The sequence below is a fragment of the Colias eurytheme genome, chromosome 13 (assembly GCF_061535395.1).
Source record: "Colias eurytheme isolate Ceu_HAF_F1 chromosome 13, ilColEury1 Martin Lab GWU primary, whole genome shotgun sequence".
In the NCBI taxonomy this organism is placed as follows: domain Eukaryota; kingdom Metazoa; phylum Arthropoda; class Insecta; order Lepidoptera; family Pieridae; genus Colias; species Colias eurytheme.
Window position 1 is genome coordinate 10342926 of NC_142992.1, and position 22102 is coordinate 10365027.

The following is a 22102-nucleotide window of genomic DNA, read 5'->3' on the forward strand; positions in this document are numbered from 1 at the left end:
TGTATATTGTATATGTGATATGATGTAATATAAAGTAACATCTCAAATATGTGTGGTGTGTATGTATGTGTGAGATGTGGGTGTGATATGATGTGGTGTGATCTGCCCCCCTAGACAAGTGGCTTTCTATTAGCGTAAAGTTCAATAGAATAGATTATGAATGTATGAGATTGACGTAATCAATCGTCGTCGTCGTCGTAATCAAACGTCAATCTCATACATTCATAATCTATTCTATTGAACTTTACGCTAATAGAAAGCCACTTGTCTAGGGGGGCTGTAGTGTAGTTACAGTTACAGGTCGCGTGGCGAGAAAAGCAGAAGAGGCAGAATGTACCGTCGAGTTCATGTTAATATTGACATTTAGTGCCCGTCAATCTTTACACTTTCGCAACTTATGCGGTTCACATAAGGACTAAGGTGCAAAAGTGTAAAGATTGACGTGCACTAAATGTAAGTTGAGTTGCACTTGACTGTAGGTACATACAAGAAGCGATTGTATCGTAAATTAGCCCCACCAGTTTCGCCAAGCGATCTTAAACCGTCGCGCGGCCTGTATTTAAAAATAATAAAATATTACAAAAGAGGATCGCGGTCGGTAATTTCGCATTCATTATCACTAACATCGTCACTGTCTTCATCTAATAAGTCAGGAACAGTGACGTTGTTTGTGCTTTCCCTTCGAAATAAGTTTAAATTGGACCGAATGGATATTAATTTCACAGTTCCTGAATTGTGTAGCCTATTTCGGAGTTTGGTGTGTGTTCTGGAAAAAAGGCTCCAATTACGTTTGGAAGCAGCTGACGATGGGGGCACACTCAGAATCTTTTGCGCTATTTTGGCAATGGCCGAATTAGAAGCGAAAGTTTTCCACCATATTCTGGGTTCCAACTCCTTAACTGGGGTCCAAATAGCTTTCGTAGCATCAAAAAAATTCTCTTTTTCTCTAAATTCTGCCATATCTTTCAGTACTCTACCAGCTTCAATGCCTAACATTGTAGAAACTTCTCGTAGATATTCTGCAACCGTACTTAGCTGCTCATCAGTTAGACAAACGCCGCAATAGCGCGGATCCAGTTGGTGTGCCGTGTAGTGAATTGGCTTCATGCAAAATTTTTTTCTATTTTGGATAATGGTCGTTATCACATTTTTGTCCACTTGACTTAAAAACTCTGCTGTTTCTAATTCACTGTTTAACTCTTGACTCACCAAATTGAAAATATAAGGCACATCTGAAAGTAGAGCACTGTTCTTTTCAGATATCAAAATAGCCTTGGCTATTGGTTCAAGGACTTTAACCACCTCGTCAATTTTTATCCATATCTGGCTGTCCAAAATAATGGTTTTTATTTGTAACAGGATGTCGGTTTCGTGACATTTGGCAAGTAACTCGAGCGCCTCTCTATTTCCTTTATACGATTTAATTGTAATATAAGCACCACTCCATCTGGTTTTTGAAAACAATTTAAGGCTGGATGAGGTTCGTCCGTATTTTTCAATTTGAAACTTTTCAAACAATGCCAATACAATGTGCGCCCTTTTTATATATCGGATAACTTTGACTACATCGCGTAGGACCTCCTCAAACAGAGTTATTTTAAATATATCTTTATAAATCAAATTCAAAGCATGACTTACGCATCCTACGCAAGCAATGTGAGGGAATTTGGCTGTTACAATAGCCCAAGCTGCCTTCATGTTAGCGGCATTATCAGTTATTACTGCCACAAATTTTGCGGGGCCAACTTCCTCAATAATTTTGATCATTTGCTCACTCAAAAATTGACCAGTTTCTTTTTGTGTCTCGCAGTATATGGCATTATAAAAAATAGGTTTCGGCGTTGCAATCATAAAATTTATCACCCCTTTACCAACAATGTTTGTCCATCCATCACAAATTAGACCAAGTGCGACAGACTTCTGTAATTTATTTCCAATTTCCTCTTTTATTCGGACATGCTCAGCTTGTAAAAGGGGATTACTTAACGCATGTCTTGACGGCACCGTATAGGATGGATCTAAGACATTAAAAACGTCTTTCCAATACTCACATTCTAAAAGCGACAACGGAACCCCACTAGCGTAAATGGCTCTCGCTACAACAGTGTCAACGTCTGCATGACTATACGAAATCACGTCGCGACTTGATGACTGTAAATCGGATGACGTCGATGTATTTTGTAGTAATGTGGTCGCTGATGATGAGGAAGCTGTCGATGTGCAGGCGCTTGACCTCGAACTTGATGCAGGTGATAAAACCGGAATTTCCGTAATATTGGCGCGATTATCACTTTTTTCAGGACGAAACTTTTTTTTCACCTCAATTGGACATTTTTTACATTTTAACAAATGTTCTTTAAGTCTTGTTGCTTGGGCAAATTTATACTGCACGTTACAGTAATTACAAGATACATACTTCTTGTTATCACTTTCCGATATCATTAAAAAGTAATCCCAAACAGCACCAATATAACGCGGCATGTTTAGTTAGCGAATCAGTGTAGCGCTCCGCACTTCAAATGACAACCGCACAATCCTTTTCACCGTGGAATACTGAATAGCCCGTCGCGAGTCGCGACTCGCGACAGGACACAGGTGCGGGGCGAGTTGACTGTTGAATGCAGTCGGGTCGGCCGGCGCGGGCGGCGGCGGCGTCTCTCTCCCCTCGCCTCGCCAGTCACCCCTCACTAATTTCACGTGCGTTATATTTATATCAAAGCGGCAACATCGCGTCATTTCTCCAAATTATGTAGGTAGGTAGGTAGGTAGGTGTAGCTCAGTATTCCAATAAGGACTGTACTTATCTATCAATGCAATAATACCTGAATGATGAAATAATACGTGAATGATGAAAGGTTATCGTTTTTAGGCTATTCATTTCATAATAATTAATATGTTGCAATGATTAAAGAATCTATTTTAATCAATATGTATAGTAGGTAGGTATCAGTCGTTTATGTTATGTTATTTATTATAGGTATAGGTTTGTAGTGTGAATATTTTAGATACATAAATTGTGTTTAGTTTACGTTAACTGTTAAGTAACTTACAAAAAAACAAAACACAGTACCATTTTTATAGGTCGCAGTCGGATAACTAACCGTTATTTACCGCACTTTATGGGTAGCTAACCAAAAATTTAGTAAAATAACGGTACCTAACTAACGGGTTTTTTACAGCTGCTATTAAATCCTACCTAAGTTTTGTAATCTGAATCAAGTATAAGTAAAGATGTTCATCCCAGCTTATAAAAAAAATAATACTTAAAAATAAAAACTGATAATTTTAATAAGTTATTTTATTTATTCTGAGAGAATTCTTATTTATTTCCTATTATCTATTCAAATTCAAATATACATCGGAGCAATTCAATTCCTAAAATCTTGGTAGTTTTCCAATTACAGAGCATAATGCGACTCAGTGGCGCACAATGTCGAATTATGCTGATGCTTAATTGGAACGTGAATTAGTTTTCAAATGCACCAAGTATATAATAAAATGCAAGTATATTCCTGTAAACAAATTTGTTTGTAGATTCGAATTCTAAAATGAACATTTTAAATGTGAAATATAAAAAAAAAAATCCCTATAACCATAAACAAACCAAATTTTTATACTTGCTCAGCTCCTCATATACTAGCTTTCGCCCGTGGCTTCGCCCGCTTTGTCTTAAACAATCACTATCATCATCACTACATAGTATAAAACAAAGTCGCTTTCTCTGTCCCTATGTCACTTTGTAGCGTACATAGGGACATCACTCTAGAATCTAGAGTGGTGTCGTACAAAGGGACATCACTCTAGAATCTAGAGTCTCGAACTATTTAAAAAAACCGCATCAAAATCCGTTGCGTAGTTTTAAAGATTTAAGCTTACATAAGGACATGACAGAGAAAGCGACTTTGTTTTATACTATGTAGTGATGTATCAGGGAATGGGGCATAAATAAAAAACCAATGATCTACTCTAACAGGCATATAATGATAAACAATTTACACTTTTTACATCCCTTGATGTCCAGCCGTTTGATGTTTGTTCTTTAAAATTAAAACAAAACTAGTTGCTAAGCTGATCAGTAGACCAAATGGAATATTACTGGTCTAATAGCTTATTCGAAAACGTCTTCCTTGTCGCAAATGTATTGTACTATGTCTTTAGGTCGTAGGAGCCTCTCCGCGTCTCCGTCGGGGATTTCAAAGCCAAACTCGTCTTCCATGGCCATTATAACTTCGACATGGTCTAAGGAGTCCAGACCCAGATCTTGGATGAAGTGTGAGTCCAGGGAAAGCTGCAATAAAATAAATACATTAAAATTTTATTACATGTTTTATTTATTATATAATATATTTATAGGAATATGAAAACAATGATGACCACTGAAATTATATGTACTGTTTATTATTTATTACAATGAAATTGCAGAATATTCATTTAACTTAGCAAAATATAATAATTAATGCATAACTTAACTCAACTTATTATACCTAAGTACTCGCTAAATTAAAAACTAAATTTATTTATATTCTGCTGTATTCTCAACCGATATTGATGAAATAAACTTATAGAGATTAGCTGTAGAAAAATGTATTTATTTGATGTTCTTCTAGCTACACATTGAAATATTTGCTACAATATATAGATGTATATTGTATATATTTGAAAAAATATCAGTATAAAGATTCTGAAATAGCTTGCGACTACCTTTTCAGGGTTAACTTTATCATAAAGCTGCAGAACAAGGAGCACCCTACTTTTAATAAGATCGATTGTTAGCGGTGGGCCACCGCTGTAGTTTCGTACGGCCACTTTCGGCTTCTGAAACAAGTGAAAAATATATGAATATGTACCTGCACACTAGTTAGTTTGTCGTATGCCTTGATAACTTTCATCACTCGGTCCGCAATGTCCTGCTGAGTGACTTTGTGCACCGGCCCGGTTGCATATTGTCGACTTGCTCTATGCACCTAAACATTGGAGCACTTCTTTACACATACGTTATGCAATACATTTGAGGTTATATTTGCTTTAAAGTTACGAGAAAAAACAAATTATGAACTTGCAAAAAAAAGTTTTGAGCCACCCGGATAATGATTTTATCTCAGTTAAAAATTAAGAAAAGATATCGCCTCAACTAGATAAAATGTCTTACCCCATTTTGTATGTGGTTGTTGTTGTAAAGATTAGCGATGGCTTTGACGGTATGGAATTTTTGTTGTAAAGCTACAGTGGATAGCCGGCATACTACCGGAGTTTTAATTGTGGTGGATTTTCGGAGTAATCCACTTACAGCACTTCGGACAATATTCACTGCAGCCATTTTTTGGCTTCAAATTTCAATATTTTTCACTGACATGAAATAAAATTGAGAATGGAACCGATTTACTTTTTTCCCACAGAGATAAAGATTTTGAGTGTTAGATACTAGGACATTCGAATTATATCAAAATTATACAAAACACTTGATTTTCAATGAGAACCTATTTTACATACTATATTAATAATTATTCAAAGCGAGAAAAAAATAATTTATTCGTGTTTGTTTCCTTTTTAATTTAACAAATCAAAATAAACAAGAAAAAAATTATGGATACCCGTTTTTACGTCTAGAAACACCTGCAATAATGTCAATTAAATAAATTGATGTCAATCTGACATTGATCCTACATCGCACAGCTGTCATAAATCTCCTGTCTTGTCCTCATATTTGCCAAATTCGATTTGTTTTGTGTAGACGTATGAAATGTCCTTAAGTTCAATGTTTTGAATGTTTTGTAATATATCATTACAAAAATGGGTAATGCTGACACAAAATTGAACTTCCGAAAAGCTGTAGTTCAGCTAACATCGAAGAATCAAGTAATGGGCACTTATGATAATAGATAAACCCACTCAGATATGGATGATTGTGTTTATTGATTTTGATTATTTTTCCAGCCTATCGACGCTTCTGATGATAATTTCTGGGATCAGTTTTGGTCGGAAAGCGTGACGAATGTCCAAGATGTGTTCGCTTTGGTTCCGGGAGCGGAGATTCGTGCCTTGCGTGAAGAATCGCCAAATAATTTGGCGACGCTGGTGTATAAAGCTGTGGAGAAAATGGTTAAAATTGTAGATAACAGCTGTCGCACGCAACGTGATCAACATACAGGTACATGTTCAGTATTTTTATATAAATACTAGCTTTCCACACGCAGCTTCGCCCGCGCAGCCAAAGAAAAACCCGCATAGTTCCCGTTCCCGTGGGATTTCCGGGATAAAACCTATCCTATTTCCTGGGGTAAAAAGTAGCCTATGTCCTTTCTCGGGTATCAAAATATCTCTATACCAAATTTCATGCAAATTGGTTCAGTAGATAAAGCGTGATTGAGTAACAGACAGACAGACAGAGTTACTTTCGCATTTATAATATTAGTATGGATTACAATAAACTTGTAAGGAACTTGTTACTAAACAAAAACAATTGCCTATTCATCATCTGATTCATACTATTTCGTATAATATAAGAACTATTTCCTTTTTAAATTGCAAAATCATTGCCTCTAAAAGATTTTTCAAGCAAATAAATTTAAATTGTTATATCCTTACACAGAAGCGTAGCGTGCCTTGGCGGGGCCCCGTATAAAAATTTGTTTGGGGGCCCTTAGGAAGGGTAAAGATTTCTCACAAAAGCGCACGTTGGGGGCCCCCTTGGCGCGTGGGCCCCATATAATTGATACGGCAGATATGGCGGTAGCTACGCCCCTGTCCTTACAGCATTTTATTAAAAAATCAAATTTTTATTACCTTCATGTTATTTTATTGTTCTAGCATTAAACTGTGCAAGATTGCTGACTCGAGTCCTACCATATATGCTGGAGGAGCCAGAGTGGCACAGTTTCTTCTGGTCGTCACTACCAGCCGCCGCTGAGAATGAATCTATACCACTTGCCCAGTCACTCATAAATGCTATTTGTGTAAGTTGTTAAATAAAACTTAATCCAGTGTTGATTCTATATTATTTCATGTTTTAAAAGTTTTGGAAGTTAAGTTTTATTCTTATAAGAAAAAAAATACAAGAATATTAGTGCTCAACAAATAATTAGTTTATAATTTTACTAGCTGTGCACCACGGTTTTACCCGCAATACTCCACTCCTGTTGGTCTTAGTGAGATGATTTATAGCCTATAGCCTTCCTGATGAATAAATAGGCTATCCAACACTGAAAGAATTTTTCAAATCGGACCAGTAGTTCCCGAGATTACCGAGTTCAAACAAACTCTTCAGCTTTATAATATTAAGTATAGATTAGATTTGATTGTGATATTATTTTGTCCTTTTACAAATTGTACTAATAAATGTAATTTATTAAAAGCTATTATAAAAATATGAGGTCTGTAACCCAGTATTGGGAACATAAAGGTCTGATGATGATTATAAAAATAAATATTTTAAAAATTGTGCTCATCTTACGAATTTTATGTGTATTTGTTTTTTTTTCTATTTTAGGATCTGCTCTTCTGCCCAGATTTCACAGTAACCAGCACAAAGAGATCAGGTCCAGTAAGTATATCATTATCATCTTCAAAATCTTATATTAAACTAGCGGTCCGCCCCGGCTTCGCCCGTGGTACCTACATATGAAAAATAAATGTTGGCCGAATCTCAGACTTACCCAATATGCACAGAAAATTTCATGAAAATCGGTCCAGCCGTTTCGAAGGAGTATGGCAACGAAAACTGTGACACGAGAATTTTATATATTAGAGAGATATACATTTTTCTATGCCAATATAGAATCTGCTTTCCAAACCATTGCTACAAAAAGAAAACTACTCAATCTATTAAATTTTAGTTTTATGGCATTCAAATGTTTTATAAATATACTAGCTTTCGGCCCGCGGCATCGCCCGCGTTTTTAAATAAAAACCCGCATAGTTCCCGTTCCCGTGGCATTTCCAGGGTAAAATATATCCTATATGTTAATCCAAGTTACCCTCTATATGTGTGCTAAATTTCATTGTAATCGGTTCAGTAGTATTTGCGTTAAAGAGTAACAAACACACACATACACATCCTCACAAACTTTCGCATTTATAATATTAGTAGGAAATGTTTTAATATGGGGTGTCCCTTAAGGTGGGTTCCCACGGCATGTTTGCTTCACAAACCTCGGCAACGTGTCCGGACGCGAGTTTAAGATTTTATACCCATTACAGAAAAAGTGCTCAACGCCGCTAAAGAAGTTTTCACTTCAAAAATTCTGTACTACTGTAGTACTTATACTAAAAATTTTCTCAACACTCAAGTAAATAATTTTGCTACCCACCCAGGAGCGTGCCGAAGAACTATCCTCGCTCGACAGTTGCGAATACATCTGGGCGGGCGGGGTCGGCTTTGCGCGGAGCCCCGCGAGCTCCGCCCAGCATGAAGCAGCTAGGACTGAACTGTTGAGATTATTGCTTACATGCTGCAGTGAAACTGTGTATAGGCCTCCGCAGCAAGCCGCGACGCATCATAATAAGTGGATCGCGTGAGTGTTTAGAGAATTTATTAATGTTTGTTGCGTTTTAAAAATGAAGGTAAGTTCGAATGCGAAAGTTGGTCAATTTTCGGAAAGACGGATAAAACAATCAAAAGTTTAAGTAAAGTATATCTCAGTTTGATTAACCACTGAAACAGCTTTGAAAATTTTATCGAATTGCTGTTTAGAAATATACAAGAAAACATATTTAAAGCTCTAATATGAAAATATTATAATACATCAGTGTTCTTTATCGTTATTTTATCATAATGAAGAAGAAAAAAATACCTACAATGAAAAATATTCATAAACCAACAAAACATTTTTTTTTATTACAGATATCTCACAAGCTCGGAAAATCGTCACGCACTACCGCTATTCACATCACTACTGAACACAGTGTGTTCATACGATCCCGTCGGTTTGGGCGTGCCTTACAACCACTTGTTGTTTGCTGATACTTTAGAACCATTGGTTGAGGTTAGCTAGAAATAAAACCGCTATTCACGACAATACTTTGTGTATGTTTCAATTATTGCAATATAAAAATAAAATAACTATTCACGCCACTATATCAAGTGTTTAAAACCTTTTTTTAATAGAGTAAATGTATGGGATAACACAATATGCATAACTATTTTGTATTTACTATCAATTTTTTTTATGGTATTCAAGAGACTAATTTGTTTATTTTCAGGTAGCATTACAAGTTCTAATCGTCACATTAGATCACGATACAAGCAATGTAGTCAATGAAGATTCAGATGAGGTAAGTATGTGTGAATAATATGCAGCTCAATTCAATTTTTATATAAATTTTGTTATGGATAGACAGATGAGAATACTTTACAAACAACACTTTTCTAATCTTTGTAAAATGTTGAATATTTAATTCCAATAAAGTTATTCTTTATAGCTTTAAGAAGAATTTAATTGAGTTAGTTAAATATCTGTAATAACTCAGGCCCCGGAATCACAGTCACAATAGAAAATCTATTGTGTCGTGGACCGATCGGGCCGTTCGGGGCTCAATGGGTTAATATTTTTTGCGTCCTACACCTTTTCCTGGCGACAATAAACCAGACCCAATGTTTCGCAGAGTCTCCCGGACAACTTATTCATAAACTATTTATCCCGGATCCACCGGGACGAGGACTTCGGTCTGGTCCTCCGCGGTGTCACCAGATTGCTGAACAATCCTCTACAGCAGACTTACTTACCAAACTCGAGTAAGAAGGTCGCCTTGCACCAGGAACTGCTGGTGTTGTTCTGGAAAATGTGCGACTATAACAAGGTTAGTGAATGAATGAATAATGTTCGAATGTTTCTGAACAATCCTCTACAGCAGACTTACTTGCCAAACTCGAGTAGGAAGGTCGCATTGCACCAGGAACTGCTCGGGCTGTTCTGGAAGATGTGCGACTATAATAAGGTGAGAGAAAAATGCCCATATGAAAGCAATACATATAAGGAAAATAAACTTTAAACTTTTTCACCTAACAATTTATCTGAAAAGTAACTACAAGGATCACTTAAAGCCTCATTCATGGTTAAAATTTGCTAAGCAATAATGTTGAATCAACATGTTGCGGTGTTGCTGGCAACATAACGTGTTTGAGAGGTGAAAATGAACATTGAAAAGTACTCGCCTGAGAAGCGACATCTAAACAAAGTTACCAACAAGTTGATCAACTGTTGCTATAATAGATGTTTACCATGAATACAAGGCTTTAGGATTAAATGTTGAACTAAAGAATATGGTCTGATTTGACCTTCACTTTCATTTACAGAAATTCATGTACTACGTTTTGAAGAGTAGCGACGTGTTAGAAGTACTTGTGCCTATACTATATCATCTTAACGATTCAAGAGCAGATCAATGTAAGTAGTCCTCGTTTATTTTTGTTGACTTTAAATATTAACTTAAGATTCACGTTCTAGATAATAATTAATACATTTAACTATTCGATATCGTTTTTTACACATAAAACCAATCATATAAATAATAAATAGCAAAGGCCCAAATACTCAACCTTGTGGAACACCCTTGCGTTTTATTATGATTTCTATTGTAATTTTCAATTTAAAGTAAAATGCCGTGGAAGTTGAATAGTTAAAACAATTGCAATATCCACTGCGTTTTTAACACGCTTATAATAATTTCATTGTTAAAATAAAAAAATAACTATTGTTTACATTTTTTTTAAGTACACAAAGAGAACAGAACATAAAACGGCATTTAGCTACAACCATAAAATATTTTTAATTTCCTACAGCTCGCGTAGGGCTCATGCACATAGGGGTATTTATTCTCCTCTTACTATCCGGGGAACGGAACTTTGGGGTCCGTCTGAACAAGCCCTACACGGCTACTGTGCCTATGGACATACCGGTGTTTACGGGAACCCATGCGGATTTATTGGTCGTGGTGTTCCATAAGATTGTAACTACTGGACACCAGAGACTGCAGCCGCTGTTCGACTGCTTGCTGACTATTTTGGTTAATGGTGAGATTTTTTTGAGGGTAGTTTGGTTTTAAAGTATGTTTGTTTTTCAATGATTTCTGAGGTTTTTCTTGGTTATTAAGAGCAGTTAGTTGTATGTTTACTATGTGAAGACGAAAAACGTCGTAAATTATATAAAATTCGCCCACTTTTTGACTATTTGAACATTTTGATGAGCATAAACGTTATTAATACGTTTATTAAGTTATTCTCACTGCGCGTAAATATTTCACACTGGTACGGTATAATCAGTGGTACGATTGTGTGAATTTTACTTTATGTTACGAAATAGATATAATTACTATAGATAAATAACATCAGATTTCTTATAATTTAACTTTATGTTACGAAATAGCTATAATTACTATAGAAAAATAATACCAGTTTGTTATAACTAGATGGCGCAGCATGAAACATCAAAAAATCATATTAAACATGAAAATTTCAGTGTCCCCATACCTCAAGACGCTATCCATGGTGGCGTCAACCAAGCTACTCCACCTCCTGGAAGCCTTCAGCACTCCCTGGTTCCTGTTCTCGCAGCCGCAGAACCATCACCTGGTGTTCTTTCTGCTCGAGATGTTCAATAACATGATACAGTATCAGTTTGATGGTGAGCCGTGATGAAGTGGGGTTATGTGGAAATTGAGAAATTCAAATATAAATTTATAAAACATTTGAATGCCATAAAACCAAAAATATCAAATTCAAATTCAATTTTGATATCGGTCAATTAGGGAAAGCTGGCATGTTCACAGTACTCACACTTATGCAATTTCACTTACAGTATGTTCAAAAATAAATGCGACTCTAGTTTCATTTTAGACTTGAATTGTAAAATGAGTGCGTTGTAGATATATATATATATATATATATATAAAGGCGAAAGTTTGTATGGATGTATGGATGTTTGTTACTCTTTCACGTAAAAATTACTGAACCGATTACAATGAAATTTAGCACACATATATAGGGTAACTTGGATTAACACATAGGATAGGTTTTATCCCGGAAATCCCACGGGAACGGGAACTATGCGGGTTTTCCTTTGAAAACGCGGGCGAAGCCGCGGGCGGAAATCTAGTATGCAAATATAATTACTTATGAAAGCTCTCATAATTTACCTGTAAAATTATAATTTAAAAGTAAATCAATTGATGAAGTTAATTATTTATTCTAATAATAATCAATTGGATAAAAGTATTAATAATCATTCAATTATCAAATAATAATTAAATTCCTGACTTTGGTAGAGTAAAGATATCTAAGAAATATTACAACGGGTCACCATGAAATTTGACTTTGATTGCAAAGCATTAAATTTCGTAGTTTAGGTCGTAATTAGACGGAAAAAAAATATATGGCATGAAAAACTTTGCTTTTGTGCTTAGAAGACTGATTGAAGGAAATTTTAAAAAATCTCGGATTTTAATTTTTGATTGAAAATAAAACTATTGAAATAAAAATGTTTATTATTTTTATTAAGTTTTACTATCAAATTAGCTTACAGAAAAGTGGAAAATAACTTAAAAGTGCACACTTTTACTTTTTCTTTTATGTTCATAGCTACTTTCTCTCAATAAACCCCAAATATAGTCGCCCATCATGTTTTCATTGTATTGGCCTTGATAGCGTTGTTCAAAATTCATGATGTCCTGATGGAAACGTTCTCCTTGCTCTTCGGAATAGGCTCCCATATTGTTTTTAAATTTATCCAAATGAGCATGCAGCATATGAACTTTTAATGACATCCTGCAGCCCATGGCCTTAATATTTGTAATTGGAATTTGCCTTACCTTCCAAACACCATTTACAATATCTACAAGCAACATGTGGAGCCCATGGCTTATCTTGATTCCGTACAGGACAGTCCAAATATGCTTCATAGGCTTCACAGAGAACGTGAGATGTCTTTAGTTCATATTTCACGTCTCGAACTTTAATAAATTCACCTCATATAAAACAAAATGCATCAGCATCGTATTTGCACTTTCGTGACAACATTTTAAGTTATTCTGGGCTTGTAAATAATACCTGATGGTTGTTTACCACTCGGGTGCCATCTAGCGGCACAGTGTAAACGTTAATATCCCACTCTCACCGCGCGGTCTTTTTAAAAATATTAAAATCAATTAAAATTTATGAAAAAATTGAAAAATTAGTATTATTATTATAACTATCACAAAAGCAAACTTTATACCGAAAAAAGGTATTTTCTTTTCGTTTTTGTGCATAATAGTATATATATACAGATTTTCCGCGGTATGGCGACCATTTGGAATCGTCCGAAAAGTATCGCATGGCGATTTTAGTAAATGGCTGCACGACGATGGTTACCTGTGCAAAAGTGAGCCCGGTACAAATGGTTGAATTGTTTTTTTAAATCAACGCATTCACGTCGGTATGGCGGACTGTAAGTCACATCGTAACTGTATGGCATGACACTACCGCCTACATCTTTTTTAAGGGCTATCGGTAAATTCTAAAATTTTTGTGTTACAAATCGTTGGACTTTCGCTATTTATCCGACGAGTGTGACTAACGCCCACGCGACTAGTCCGCCGGTACCAGCGTTCTGACCATCATTTTTCTTTTTGTCATTGCGTACTAAGACCCCTCTAGACCGCCATCCTGTTACAAATGACCCGAAATTTTGTGTCAGTATCTCCCGGCCTAACATGTGCAATGTGTAAATGTGTTGACGTTCCAGCTTTTCCTAATATACCTTTACAAAACTTGTTAAAATTTAAGGGTTCTTTTTCTATTTAAAAATTTAAAGTGTTTTATACGGAAACATTATTAAGGGTCATTTGGGTAACATATGCGGTAATTGGTTATTTCTTTTCGATATGGTTTGTTTTAAATTAGAATTTTGTAAGTTTTACATGAGGATAGTAGTTTTAAAATATTCCTATTACTTTGGGGGTAGTTTTAAAATTTACCTTTTTTATGACGGTAGTTTAAAAATTTTGCTCCATTTCGCAGGCAACTCGAACCTAGTGTACACGATTATACGCAAGCGGGGGGTGTTCCACAACCTGGCAAACTTGCCTCACGAGCACGCGTCCATTGCTCGCTCGCTGGCCGCCGCCTCGCGCGCAAGGGATCACACCGCGCTGCCCAGGTGAGGGGGCAGGGGCAGATTCAATTTATTAAATTTACTAGCTTTCCGCCCGCGGCTTCGCCCGCATTTTCAAAGATAAACCCGCATAGTTCCCGTTCCCGTGGGATTTCCGGGATAAAACCTATCCTATGTGTTAATCCAAGTTACCTTCTATATGTGTGCTAAAATTCATTGTAATCGGTTCAGTAGTTTTTGCGTGAAAGAGTAACAAACATCCATACATCCATACAAACTTTCACATTTATAATATTATATAAATATATAAAATATAATTATATAATTAAATAATTAATAATTTATTTATTTTTCTCATCACAAATGCACAATATATATATTTATTGTTAATCTATATAATATCATAACACTAACATTTGTGAGAGACTGGTGCCCGCGATAAGTATAAAATACTTGTGTTACGGGTCACCAAGCTTCCAGATTGGTGCCTTTTTGGGCAAAGGGCAGGTAGAAAATAGCACACCCGTGGCCCCGTCGTTGATGCGGCTTGACGGAACACAGTGGGGTTTTGGTCGGTAGGAATCCGACATAACCCACGGCCCCTTCCCCGGAGGCCGTGGGTATCTATGCAAGATTTCCCCACTTAAAAAAAAAGGTAGAAAATAGGCCTTTGAGACAGGGCAGGAAGCAAAGAGCACTTTAGTGACGTTTGGTACATAGGGCAGAAACCAGGGGCAATGTGCAATTTTTAAGGCAAGAAACAGGGGTAAAAATGCATTTTCGTGATATGATGTTTGAATTTTTCTACTTACCGAAACTACTGTAGCGAGCGTGGACGTCTATCGCAAGCTGATGAAGCTGTCCCATGAGCATGTGTCGCGATGTCCCATGAGCGTGTTGCCGAAGTTTAATAAAAATTGTCTTCAAAGTATGTTATGAATTCTGATACAAACTCCTATTCTGTGTCTCCTGGCAATATCCATTTGCCATCTTTTCGTATCTGCGAGATAGTGTTCAATAATTATCGTTAGAAAATTATTTTCCTTACCTTACCCAGTTCATTTCTTTACTCCCCCGATCCTTTTTTCGTTGCGTTTTTGCTGTCGAGTTTGGAGGGTACTTTTCGATAAAATGACTTTATAACGCTTCGCATCCATACTCATATCCATACTAATATTATAAATGCGAAAGTAACTCTGTCTGTCTGTCTGTTACTTAATCACGCCTAAACTACTGAACCAATTTGCATGAAATTTGGTATGGAGATATTTTGATACCCGAGAAAGGACATAGGCTACTTTTTATCCCGGGAAAATGACGCAGTCCCGGAAATCCCACGGGAACGGGAACTATGCGGGTTTTTCTTTGACTGCGCGGGCGAAGCCGCGGGCGGAAACCTAGTTGTAAATATTTTGCAGTGTTAAAACTTTTCTTTCGTTTAGCTTAGCGATTTTTTCAATTCCTTTAATTTATTCAGGTCTCGTAGTGCAGAGTCAGTTGTGGAAGCGGCGATGGAAGGTTCGAGACCGGCACAACCTGCAGAACCCGGCACACTAAATCCCACGTTACCTGATATACCAGGTGAGAAATTTTACTTTTCACTTGATAAAAGATACATTGTATAATGTATTGATGTTCTTTTAGTGGTCTCATTTATTCATTTATAAGATGTTCTCCGAAATATCTAATCTTTTGTTTTGGTAGTATGGTATTTTTTTTATTAACAGTTAGGTACGCTAATTTAACAGATACGTTATTTTTAAGAAAATTTTTTCAACAAACTTTTTAGACATATATGTATCTTGTTTAAGGGTGCACTCACACACATCAGTCACCGTCACGGCACGTCACCGGACAGGATTAAAAAAAAATATGTATCAATAGTTCTAGTATGACTCTGTTCCCACACGACAGTCGCCGGCACGAAATCTATCAGTGACGTCACCGGTCAGGCACGTCAAATAATCTTTCCATACATGTATCATACTTTTATCCCCACTCACCCGGTGCCGTCACGTCTCAGTTCAGTCAGCGTCGTGCTACCGTCAATTGCTACATGTTCTCTAGCGTGACACACGTCTAATCACTGACTAACCTGATGTATGTGTTCAATGATTCAGTCAAACCGGCGACGTGACTGACGGACAACATGACGGTGACTGGTGTTTGTGGATACGTACACAAACCGTCACCGATCAGTCATCGGTGACTTGACGGTGACTGATGTGTGTGAGTGCACCCTTAAGGTATGAAATTTCATCAAAATTGTTCAGTTAAAATTTTCAAAAAGTATTTGAAATACTACATACACATAGTATGAACTGCCATACGATGTAAACGCTTTTAATCTATGCTTAAATTCTCGGTATTCTCTACGTGTCTATGATGGTAAGGAAATTGCTTTACATATCTATAGTCTATCAACTCTATGGTTATTTTTACGTATCTATTATCTGTTAAATGTCTATGGTCTCTTCCACATATCTATGATTTCCTCTACATATCTATGGTAGTACGATGAATAAACGTTTAATTATATCGTCATCTCTATATATCTATGGCAGCGATCGCGACAATGACAGAGCGTGAATCGGCCCATCCACCCGCGCGCGAACAGCTGCTGCCGCGCCGCGCGGGGGACGGGGAGGAGGGCGGGCTGGGGGAGGGGGAGGGGGAGGGCGTGCGGGAGGAGAGGAGCGTGGCACATGTGAGTGTGGGGAGATTGAGTCATAATGGAAATAAAAAATTGTAAATGACTTTATTCTGTAGAAATTTTTTTTAACGCAGTTTTGTGTCGTTTTGATACATTTGGAAAAAGACAATATTGTAATTGAAAGATAGTTTGTAAAAATTATAATTGAAATTACGGCTCTTCTAATGAAAATTAATGAGTATAAGTCGCAATGGAACTGCGCTTTTAATATAAGTAGCAATAGAACTTGTGAATATACGCGTCCCGTTTATTATACTATGTTGTATAATATGTTGAATTGATTGTTTAAGAATGTTTTAAATTTTAGTTCATTACCAAATTTCATGATAAATTAACTGATTTTTCAATAAAATGCGCACAGCACAAAATTCTTAATAATATTTTAATAATATCCCCAGAGGGATAGCCTCCGCGTAAGCGAAAAGGACGAAGAAAAACCAGAAGGCTGGAAGGCCAGCAGCGAGTGGGTGGCGAGCTGGCGCGGCAGACTGCCGCTGCAGACCATCATGCGCCTGCTGCAGGTGCTCGTGCCGCAGGTGGAGAAGATCTGCATTGACAAGTGAGTGGCTCCAGGGGGTATCTCTAGTGAGAAGGACGAAGAGACCCGAAAGGTGGTCTTCATCCTTCGATCTAAGGATCAATCGTCACTTTTCTAGTCTGTTTCTTCACCGATCAATCGATTCCTTTAGACCCGTCTTCAAATCATTCTTTATCCCATAAAACGCATTTCTAGAGGTCCAACGTCTGCAAATATTGTCTGCAATGTGGTGATCGCTTACTATTAGAATAATATAATAAGTTCGATGCCCCACTTCAACAAAAAAAAACATAGAAATTCAGTTTCTTCAAAAACTCTGCAATGTTTTAAGTAGCCATTTTTTTTAATGTCATGTGATAAAAATTCCAGGGGCCTGACCGACGAATCCGAGATCTTGCGTTTCCTCCAACACGGCACCCTGGTCGGCCTGTTGCCCGTACCGCATCCGATCCTCATCCGCAAATACCAGCCGAATGCCGGTACAGCTGCCTGGTTCCGCACTTATATGTGGGGCGTTATTTATATACGGTGCGTATTGATACACACAAAAACGAGCATACACACATACACACACACAAACGCGCACGTAGACATACGCATAAAACGCGTACACACACGCGCACGAACACAACCGCAATTACACATTTGAAAGCAGCTGAAAGTAAAAATGTTACACACAAAACACTTACACAAGAAATGATAAGATTCTTTTTGTATATTTCATTGATTAATTGTATCAGTGATACTATTTTAATTAATTTGAAATCAATAAAAAAATTCAATCATTGATGAAAAAGTTTATAAGTCGTGTTAATACAGGAGAAAAAGCTAGTTGAGAACAACAAATGCTTTCATGTTTTAGAACTAAAGCCTTTTTTCACTTACAGAAACGTGGATCCGCCGATTTGGTACGACACCGACGTCAAGCTATTCGAAATACAACGGGTTTGAGATAGATAAATTATATTTAAAATTTCAAGTAGTTATTTATTAATCACAATGTATATGTTATTACAGCTATACACAACCAATGTTTGGTTTTGTTGAGTTTTAGAATATATTATTAGTTGCAATTTATACGTAATATTCATTTTATACTTCCAAATTGAATTGTTGTTGCCAACTTTATTTAGTCGCATTATATGTATTCGAACATGCTTATAAAAGCCTGTAACTATCTAGATAATTATATAATTATATTTTGTACTCCGCATCCAAACAGATATATATTATACTGTACATTGTAATATTAAATGGTGTGGTACAATAAATGATTAAATAAAATAAATAAATAAATAATAATAACTAGATTGATATAACTAAGGTAGCGAGTTTACGTGGATTCATATATGACATTAGAAGGAATGTTGAAGCCAATAGGGTAAAGCGGAAAGACTTGTAACTTCTTGAAAAGTATGAAATTGATTTACGTAATTCTTCTTTTTTCAAGTGGCAACTCCCGATCCCAGTGAGGACGGATTTCCGTAATTATTATTGTACTTTTCTAAACTGTCAAGTTGACATTTCACGTATATCGTTCAATTCAATTCAATTTTATTTTATGAATGGCAGTGCTGCGTTGCCACAATTTTGCCAATGTCACGTTGTGGATAGTTTTACATCTCATAGATTTATAAGAAGCTCAAATGTATCAGTCAAGCGCAGATATCTACAAAACAAAAAATGAAACACAATACATATATAGAAATTACCAACACCAAGTTAATTTAATTGTTATAAAGGACGAACAGCAACATTACTTATAATATGCGTGAAATGTCATCTTGACAGTTAAAATGACATTTTTATTTATATTGTATGTACATATAATGCGACTAAATTAAATTAGGTTTATGACAATGTTAAAATAATACATATTATTATAGTTATGTTAAAACACATTACGCTTTAATTTACTTTGTGGCTTAGGAAACTACCATTTTTATGTAAATCTTATATAAATTTAGACTGTTGTTCCACCTGTTTATATACGTATTTTAAAAAGGCATAATAGACTAAATTCTTATCCTTGTGATAACTTATATCCTGTACTTTAGTAAAATATTTTTGCTTTGCATTTTAAATAAAGTAATATAAAGTGAATGTGAATGATTGAGGCACTTTAGAATAATTTACTTTGATTTTTAAGGTGTTAAAATTTTAAATTTATTCTATGAATCTATGCTTTATTCTTCTTATTATTTGTAGGTCTAGTCACTTTCAGTGTGTGTGTACTTTGATGTAATTTCCATACAATTATGCTTTAATTCATAGACAATGAAATATATTCGATCTCTGTTAAAATGTTTCTTATGAATTGTTTATATATTTATTATCATTCCATTTAAAATTTTCCCGCCTTTGTAGAAATCGGCGTTAAAGTTAAACCTTATATTGGCTCCATTCCTTTTTTTTATTTTGAAACAAAGTATACCTGATGACAAAATGCATTTTTAATATTACGTCGAATATTATATAGAATAATGTTAAAATCTATTTATTTTATAATATCACTAATGTACTTAATGTTATTGAAAATAAATGGAAATATGAGCTTCATTTGTTTGTTTTATTTTTTTAATGGTTAATAAATAAAAAATATCACGTGTACTAAAATTTATTTCAAGCGTCCGTTACAGAGACGATTTTATCTATACCATACATAAATATAAAAATAACAGTACTAAAATAATTACATCACATCAATTATTTTGCTATGACTAGACTATATACGTTAGTCTTATACATTGTTATAACCTTGGCCGTTTTAAGTCATTAGCTTTTTGAAGAGAAATAACGCTATCTCTGTTATCTATACAGAGAAAGACAAGGATAGCATGAACCGTGAGCAAAACAGATGCATTTGTAAATCGGCCGTATAATACTTTCAACATTAACAATGCTCATTGAAATATAGTCCTTATTCTGATAGGTGTAGGGTCTGTTCAAGGACGGACGGCATTCTGCTGAATTTTATCTGCCTATAAGAACTATATTTGAATATCATTGTCAAAGCTCGCGTATCTAATTTTGAATTGAACGAAATAATATTACATTTGGCCTCAACTTTACAAACAACAAATTAACAATTTATTTTGTAAGTTATTAATAATGTGCAAATGAGCATACATTGGAATGTTTTAAAGATTAACAAATTTTGTATCGCATACTTTTTCAAATAATACATACATACTTGCTTATTTTATACATATAATAAATAATGAGGATATAATAATAACCGTTTATTATCTGTATTTCGAGTATAAATCATGGGGAACATAAGGCTGCATTCATCATCGTTGTTTAAGTAACAAGCTGAAATATGTTTATTATAAATCTATTGGGGTTAATTTCACATAATATCTAAGACTTTATGAAAACTATGAACTTTAAACTTTTTCTGTGATTTTATTTCGAACATTTACCGTAAAGCACACATATTCCGTTCGAAGTAAAAACCGCCAAGTTGAGTTTTAGTTTTTACTCATGGTAAAAACGAAAAATCAACTTTTTCCCTCCAACTTGAAATTTGACAAACGTCAAAAATTCAAAAAGAAAAAAAGTTTTAAAATGTCAAAGGACATTACACTTGTCAATAAAAGTTGTTAAATGAATACGGCGCTTTTTGACTTGGCAATCAAATTATATTTAAATGAAAGAAAGAAAGAAAGAAGAAGAAATAAAAATAAATGGTTACATTCCCTCCAATTTAGCTTAAATTTTATACACACAACTATTTTTCTACACACTTATCCACATAACTACCGTTATAGTATAAAATACGTTATACATAACAAAAAGAGCTATAATACAAAGCTTGTATATTATTACCATGTTCAAAAATGTACGTTATATTTCTATTAGTAATGAGTAATGTGAATAACAAACAAATTACACCATAAAAAATAAATTATTAATAAATAAAAATTACGATTTACGATTGGTTACGAACATTTTATTTACATGTTTTTCCCGACTTATACAAGTACTAAATCTAACACACATAGCATAGTTTATGGCCTAGGATCAAAAGGATCCAAAATCCTTAAAATTGTCGTAATTTTGTGCACTTTTAAAACAGAACCTTCTGTTCAGTTGTAAAAAAACAATAAAAAATAAAATATAAAATAGAATAAATGCTAAATAATTTGTAATAAGTTACTGAGATCAAAACAGCTTTGGTAAACTCAAAATCAAATAAAATTGTAATACTTACATCGATAGTTTTCTAAAAAGTCTAATTACCCAAAAAGCCGACTGCTCACACATTTCCATCAGTTCTTTCAACTTCTTATCTCTAGCTAGCAAATATTTCTTTCTTCAAGGAAAAAGTAAAAAAAGAAAAGGAAAAAGCTATTTTATTAAAATGCATATTGTGCGTATATTAAGATTCATATTGAGATCGTGTGAAATAGAATAAATATATACCTATGGGTATGTTTTTTTCTAATTACCCTCGTAATACGATAAAAGTTAATGGAAAGTCATAGTATACGAGTTTTCACGTTTAAAGTTATCAATTAAACAATATTAAAGTGAATGAGCAACTCTCGCGGATCCTTCACAAACATCTTACTACCCGCAAAATCAGAAACAAAATAGAGACTAGATTTTCGTATATTTTATTTTAGGCGTATATAACATTTAGATATTTAATTCTTAACCATAACAAATTTAATTTAATACACGAAACCCAAATATCAAACTACCGCAAAAAGAAAAACGAAACCAAAAATCGAAACAAAACACCAAACTACCCACATTAAA

The 22102-nt window shown here is 35.1% G+C and overlaps 2 protein-coding genes across 3 annotated transcripts; one reads left to right on the forward strand and one right to left on the reverse strand.

Moving 5' to 3' along the window:
* Positions 1 to 3960: 3960 nt before the first annotated feature.
* ND-ACP (NADH dehydrogenase (ubiquinone) acyl carrier protein) lies at positions 3961 to 5384 on the reverse strand. Of its 2 annotated transcripts, none has more exons than XM_090108683.1 (3): positions 5150 to 5384; positions 4702 to 4815; positions 3961 to 4288 (listed from the first exon to the last, which is right to left on the reverse strand). In XM_090108683.1, exons 1-3 carry the CDS (start codon positions 5315 to 5317, stop codon positions 4109 to 4111), a joined length of 462 nt encoding a protein of 153 aa, XP_089964809.1. In that variant the 5' UTR covers positions 5318 to 5384; the 3' UTR covers positions 3961 to 4108. The 2 variants fall into 2 exon arrangements, with proteins under 2 accessions (XP_089964809.1, XP_089964808.1); XM_090108682.1 differs by lacking the exon at positions 4702 to 4815 and adding an exon at positions 4848 to 4964 and having other exon boundaries at positions 5150 to 5382.
* A 304-nt stretch (positions 5385 to 5688) lies between these two features.
* On the forward strand, positions 5689 to 18477 carry LOC149903656 (protein HID1). The gene is made up of 17 exons (XM_090108864.1): positions 5689 to 5856; positions 5935 to 6148; positions 6808 to 6953; positions 7487 to 7540; positions 8311 to 8510; positions 8840 to 8981; positions 9199 to 9270; positions 9601 to 9795; positions 10292 to 10382; positions 10778 to 11008; positions 11454 to 11618; positions 13991 to 14129; positions 15562 to 15665; positions 16649 to 16791; positions 17196 to 17356; positions 17705 to 17863; positions 18223 to 18477. The coding sequence occupies exons 1-17, from the start codon at positions 5791 to 5793 to the stop codon at positions 18284 to 18286; spliced, it is 2346 nt and encodes a 781-aa protein (XP_089964990.1). The 5' UTR covers positions 5689 to 5790; the 3' UTR covers positions 18287 to 18477.
* Positions 18478 to 22102: the final 3625 nt, after the last annotated feature.

Bases quoted from the DNA above. Each gene is read 5' to 3' on its own strand.
- LOC149903656 (XM_090108864.1), top strand. From the start codon at position 5,791: ATGGGTAATGCTGACACAAAATTGAACTTCCGAAAAGCTGTAGTTCAG. The intron at 10,383-10,777 runs GTAAGTAGTCCT...AATTTCCTACAG, and splicing joins CGATTCAAGAGCAGATCAAT to CTCGCGTAGGGCTCATGCAC. The intron at 14,130-15,561 runs GTGAGGGGGCAG...TAATTTATTCAG, and splicing joins GATCACACCGCGCTGCCCAG to GTCTCGTAGTGCAGAGTCAG.
- ND-ACP (XM_090108682.1), bottom strand. From the start codon at position 5,317: ATGGCTGCAGTGAATATTGTCCGAAGTGCTGTAAGTGGATTACTCCGA. The intron at 4,965-5,149 runs GTAAGACATTTT...TCCAATGTTTAG, and splicing joins ACAACCACATACAAAATGGG to GTGCATAGAGCAAGTCGACA. The intron at 4,289-4,847 runs GTACATATTCAT...ATTTTATTGCAG, and splicing joins ACAAACTAACTAGTGTGCAG to CTTTCCCTGGACTCACACTT.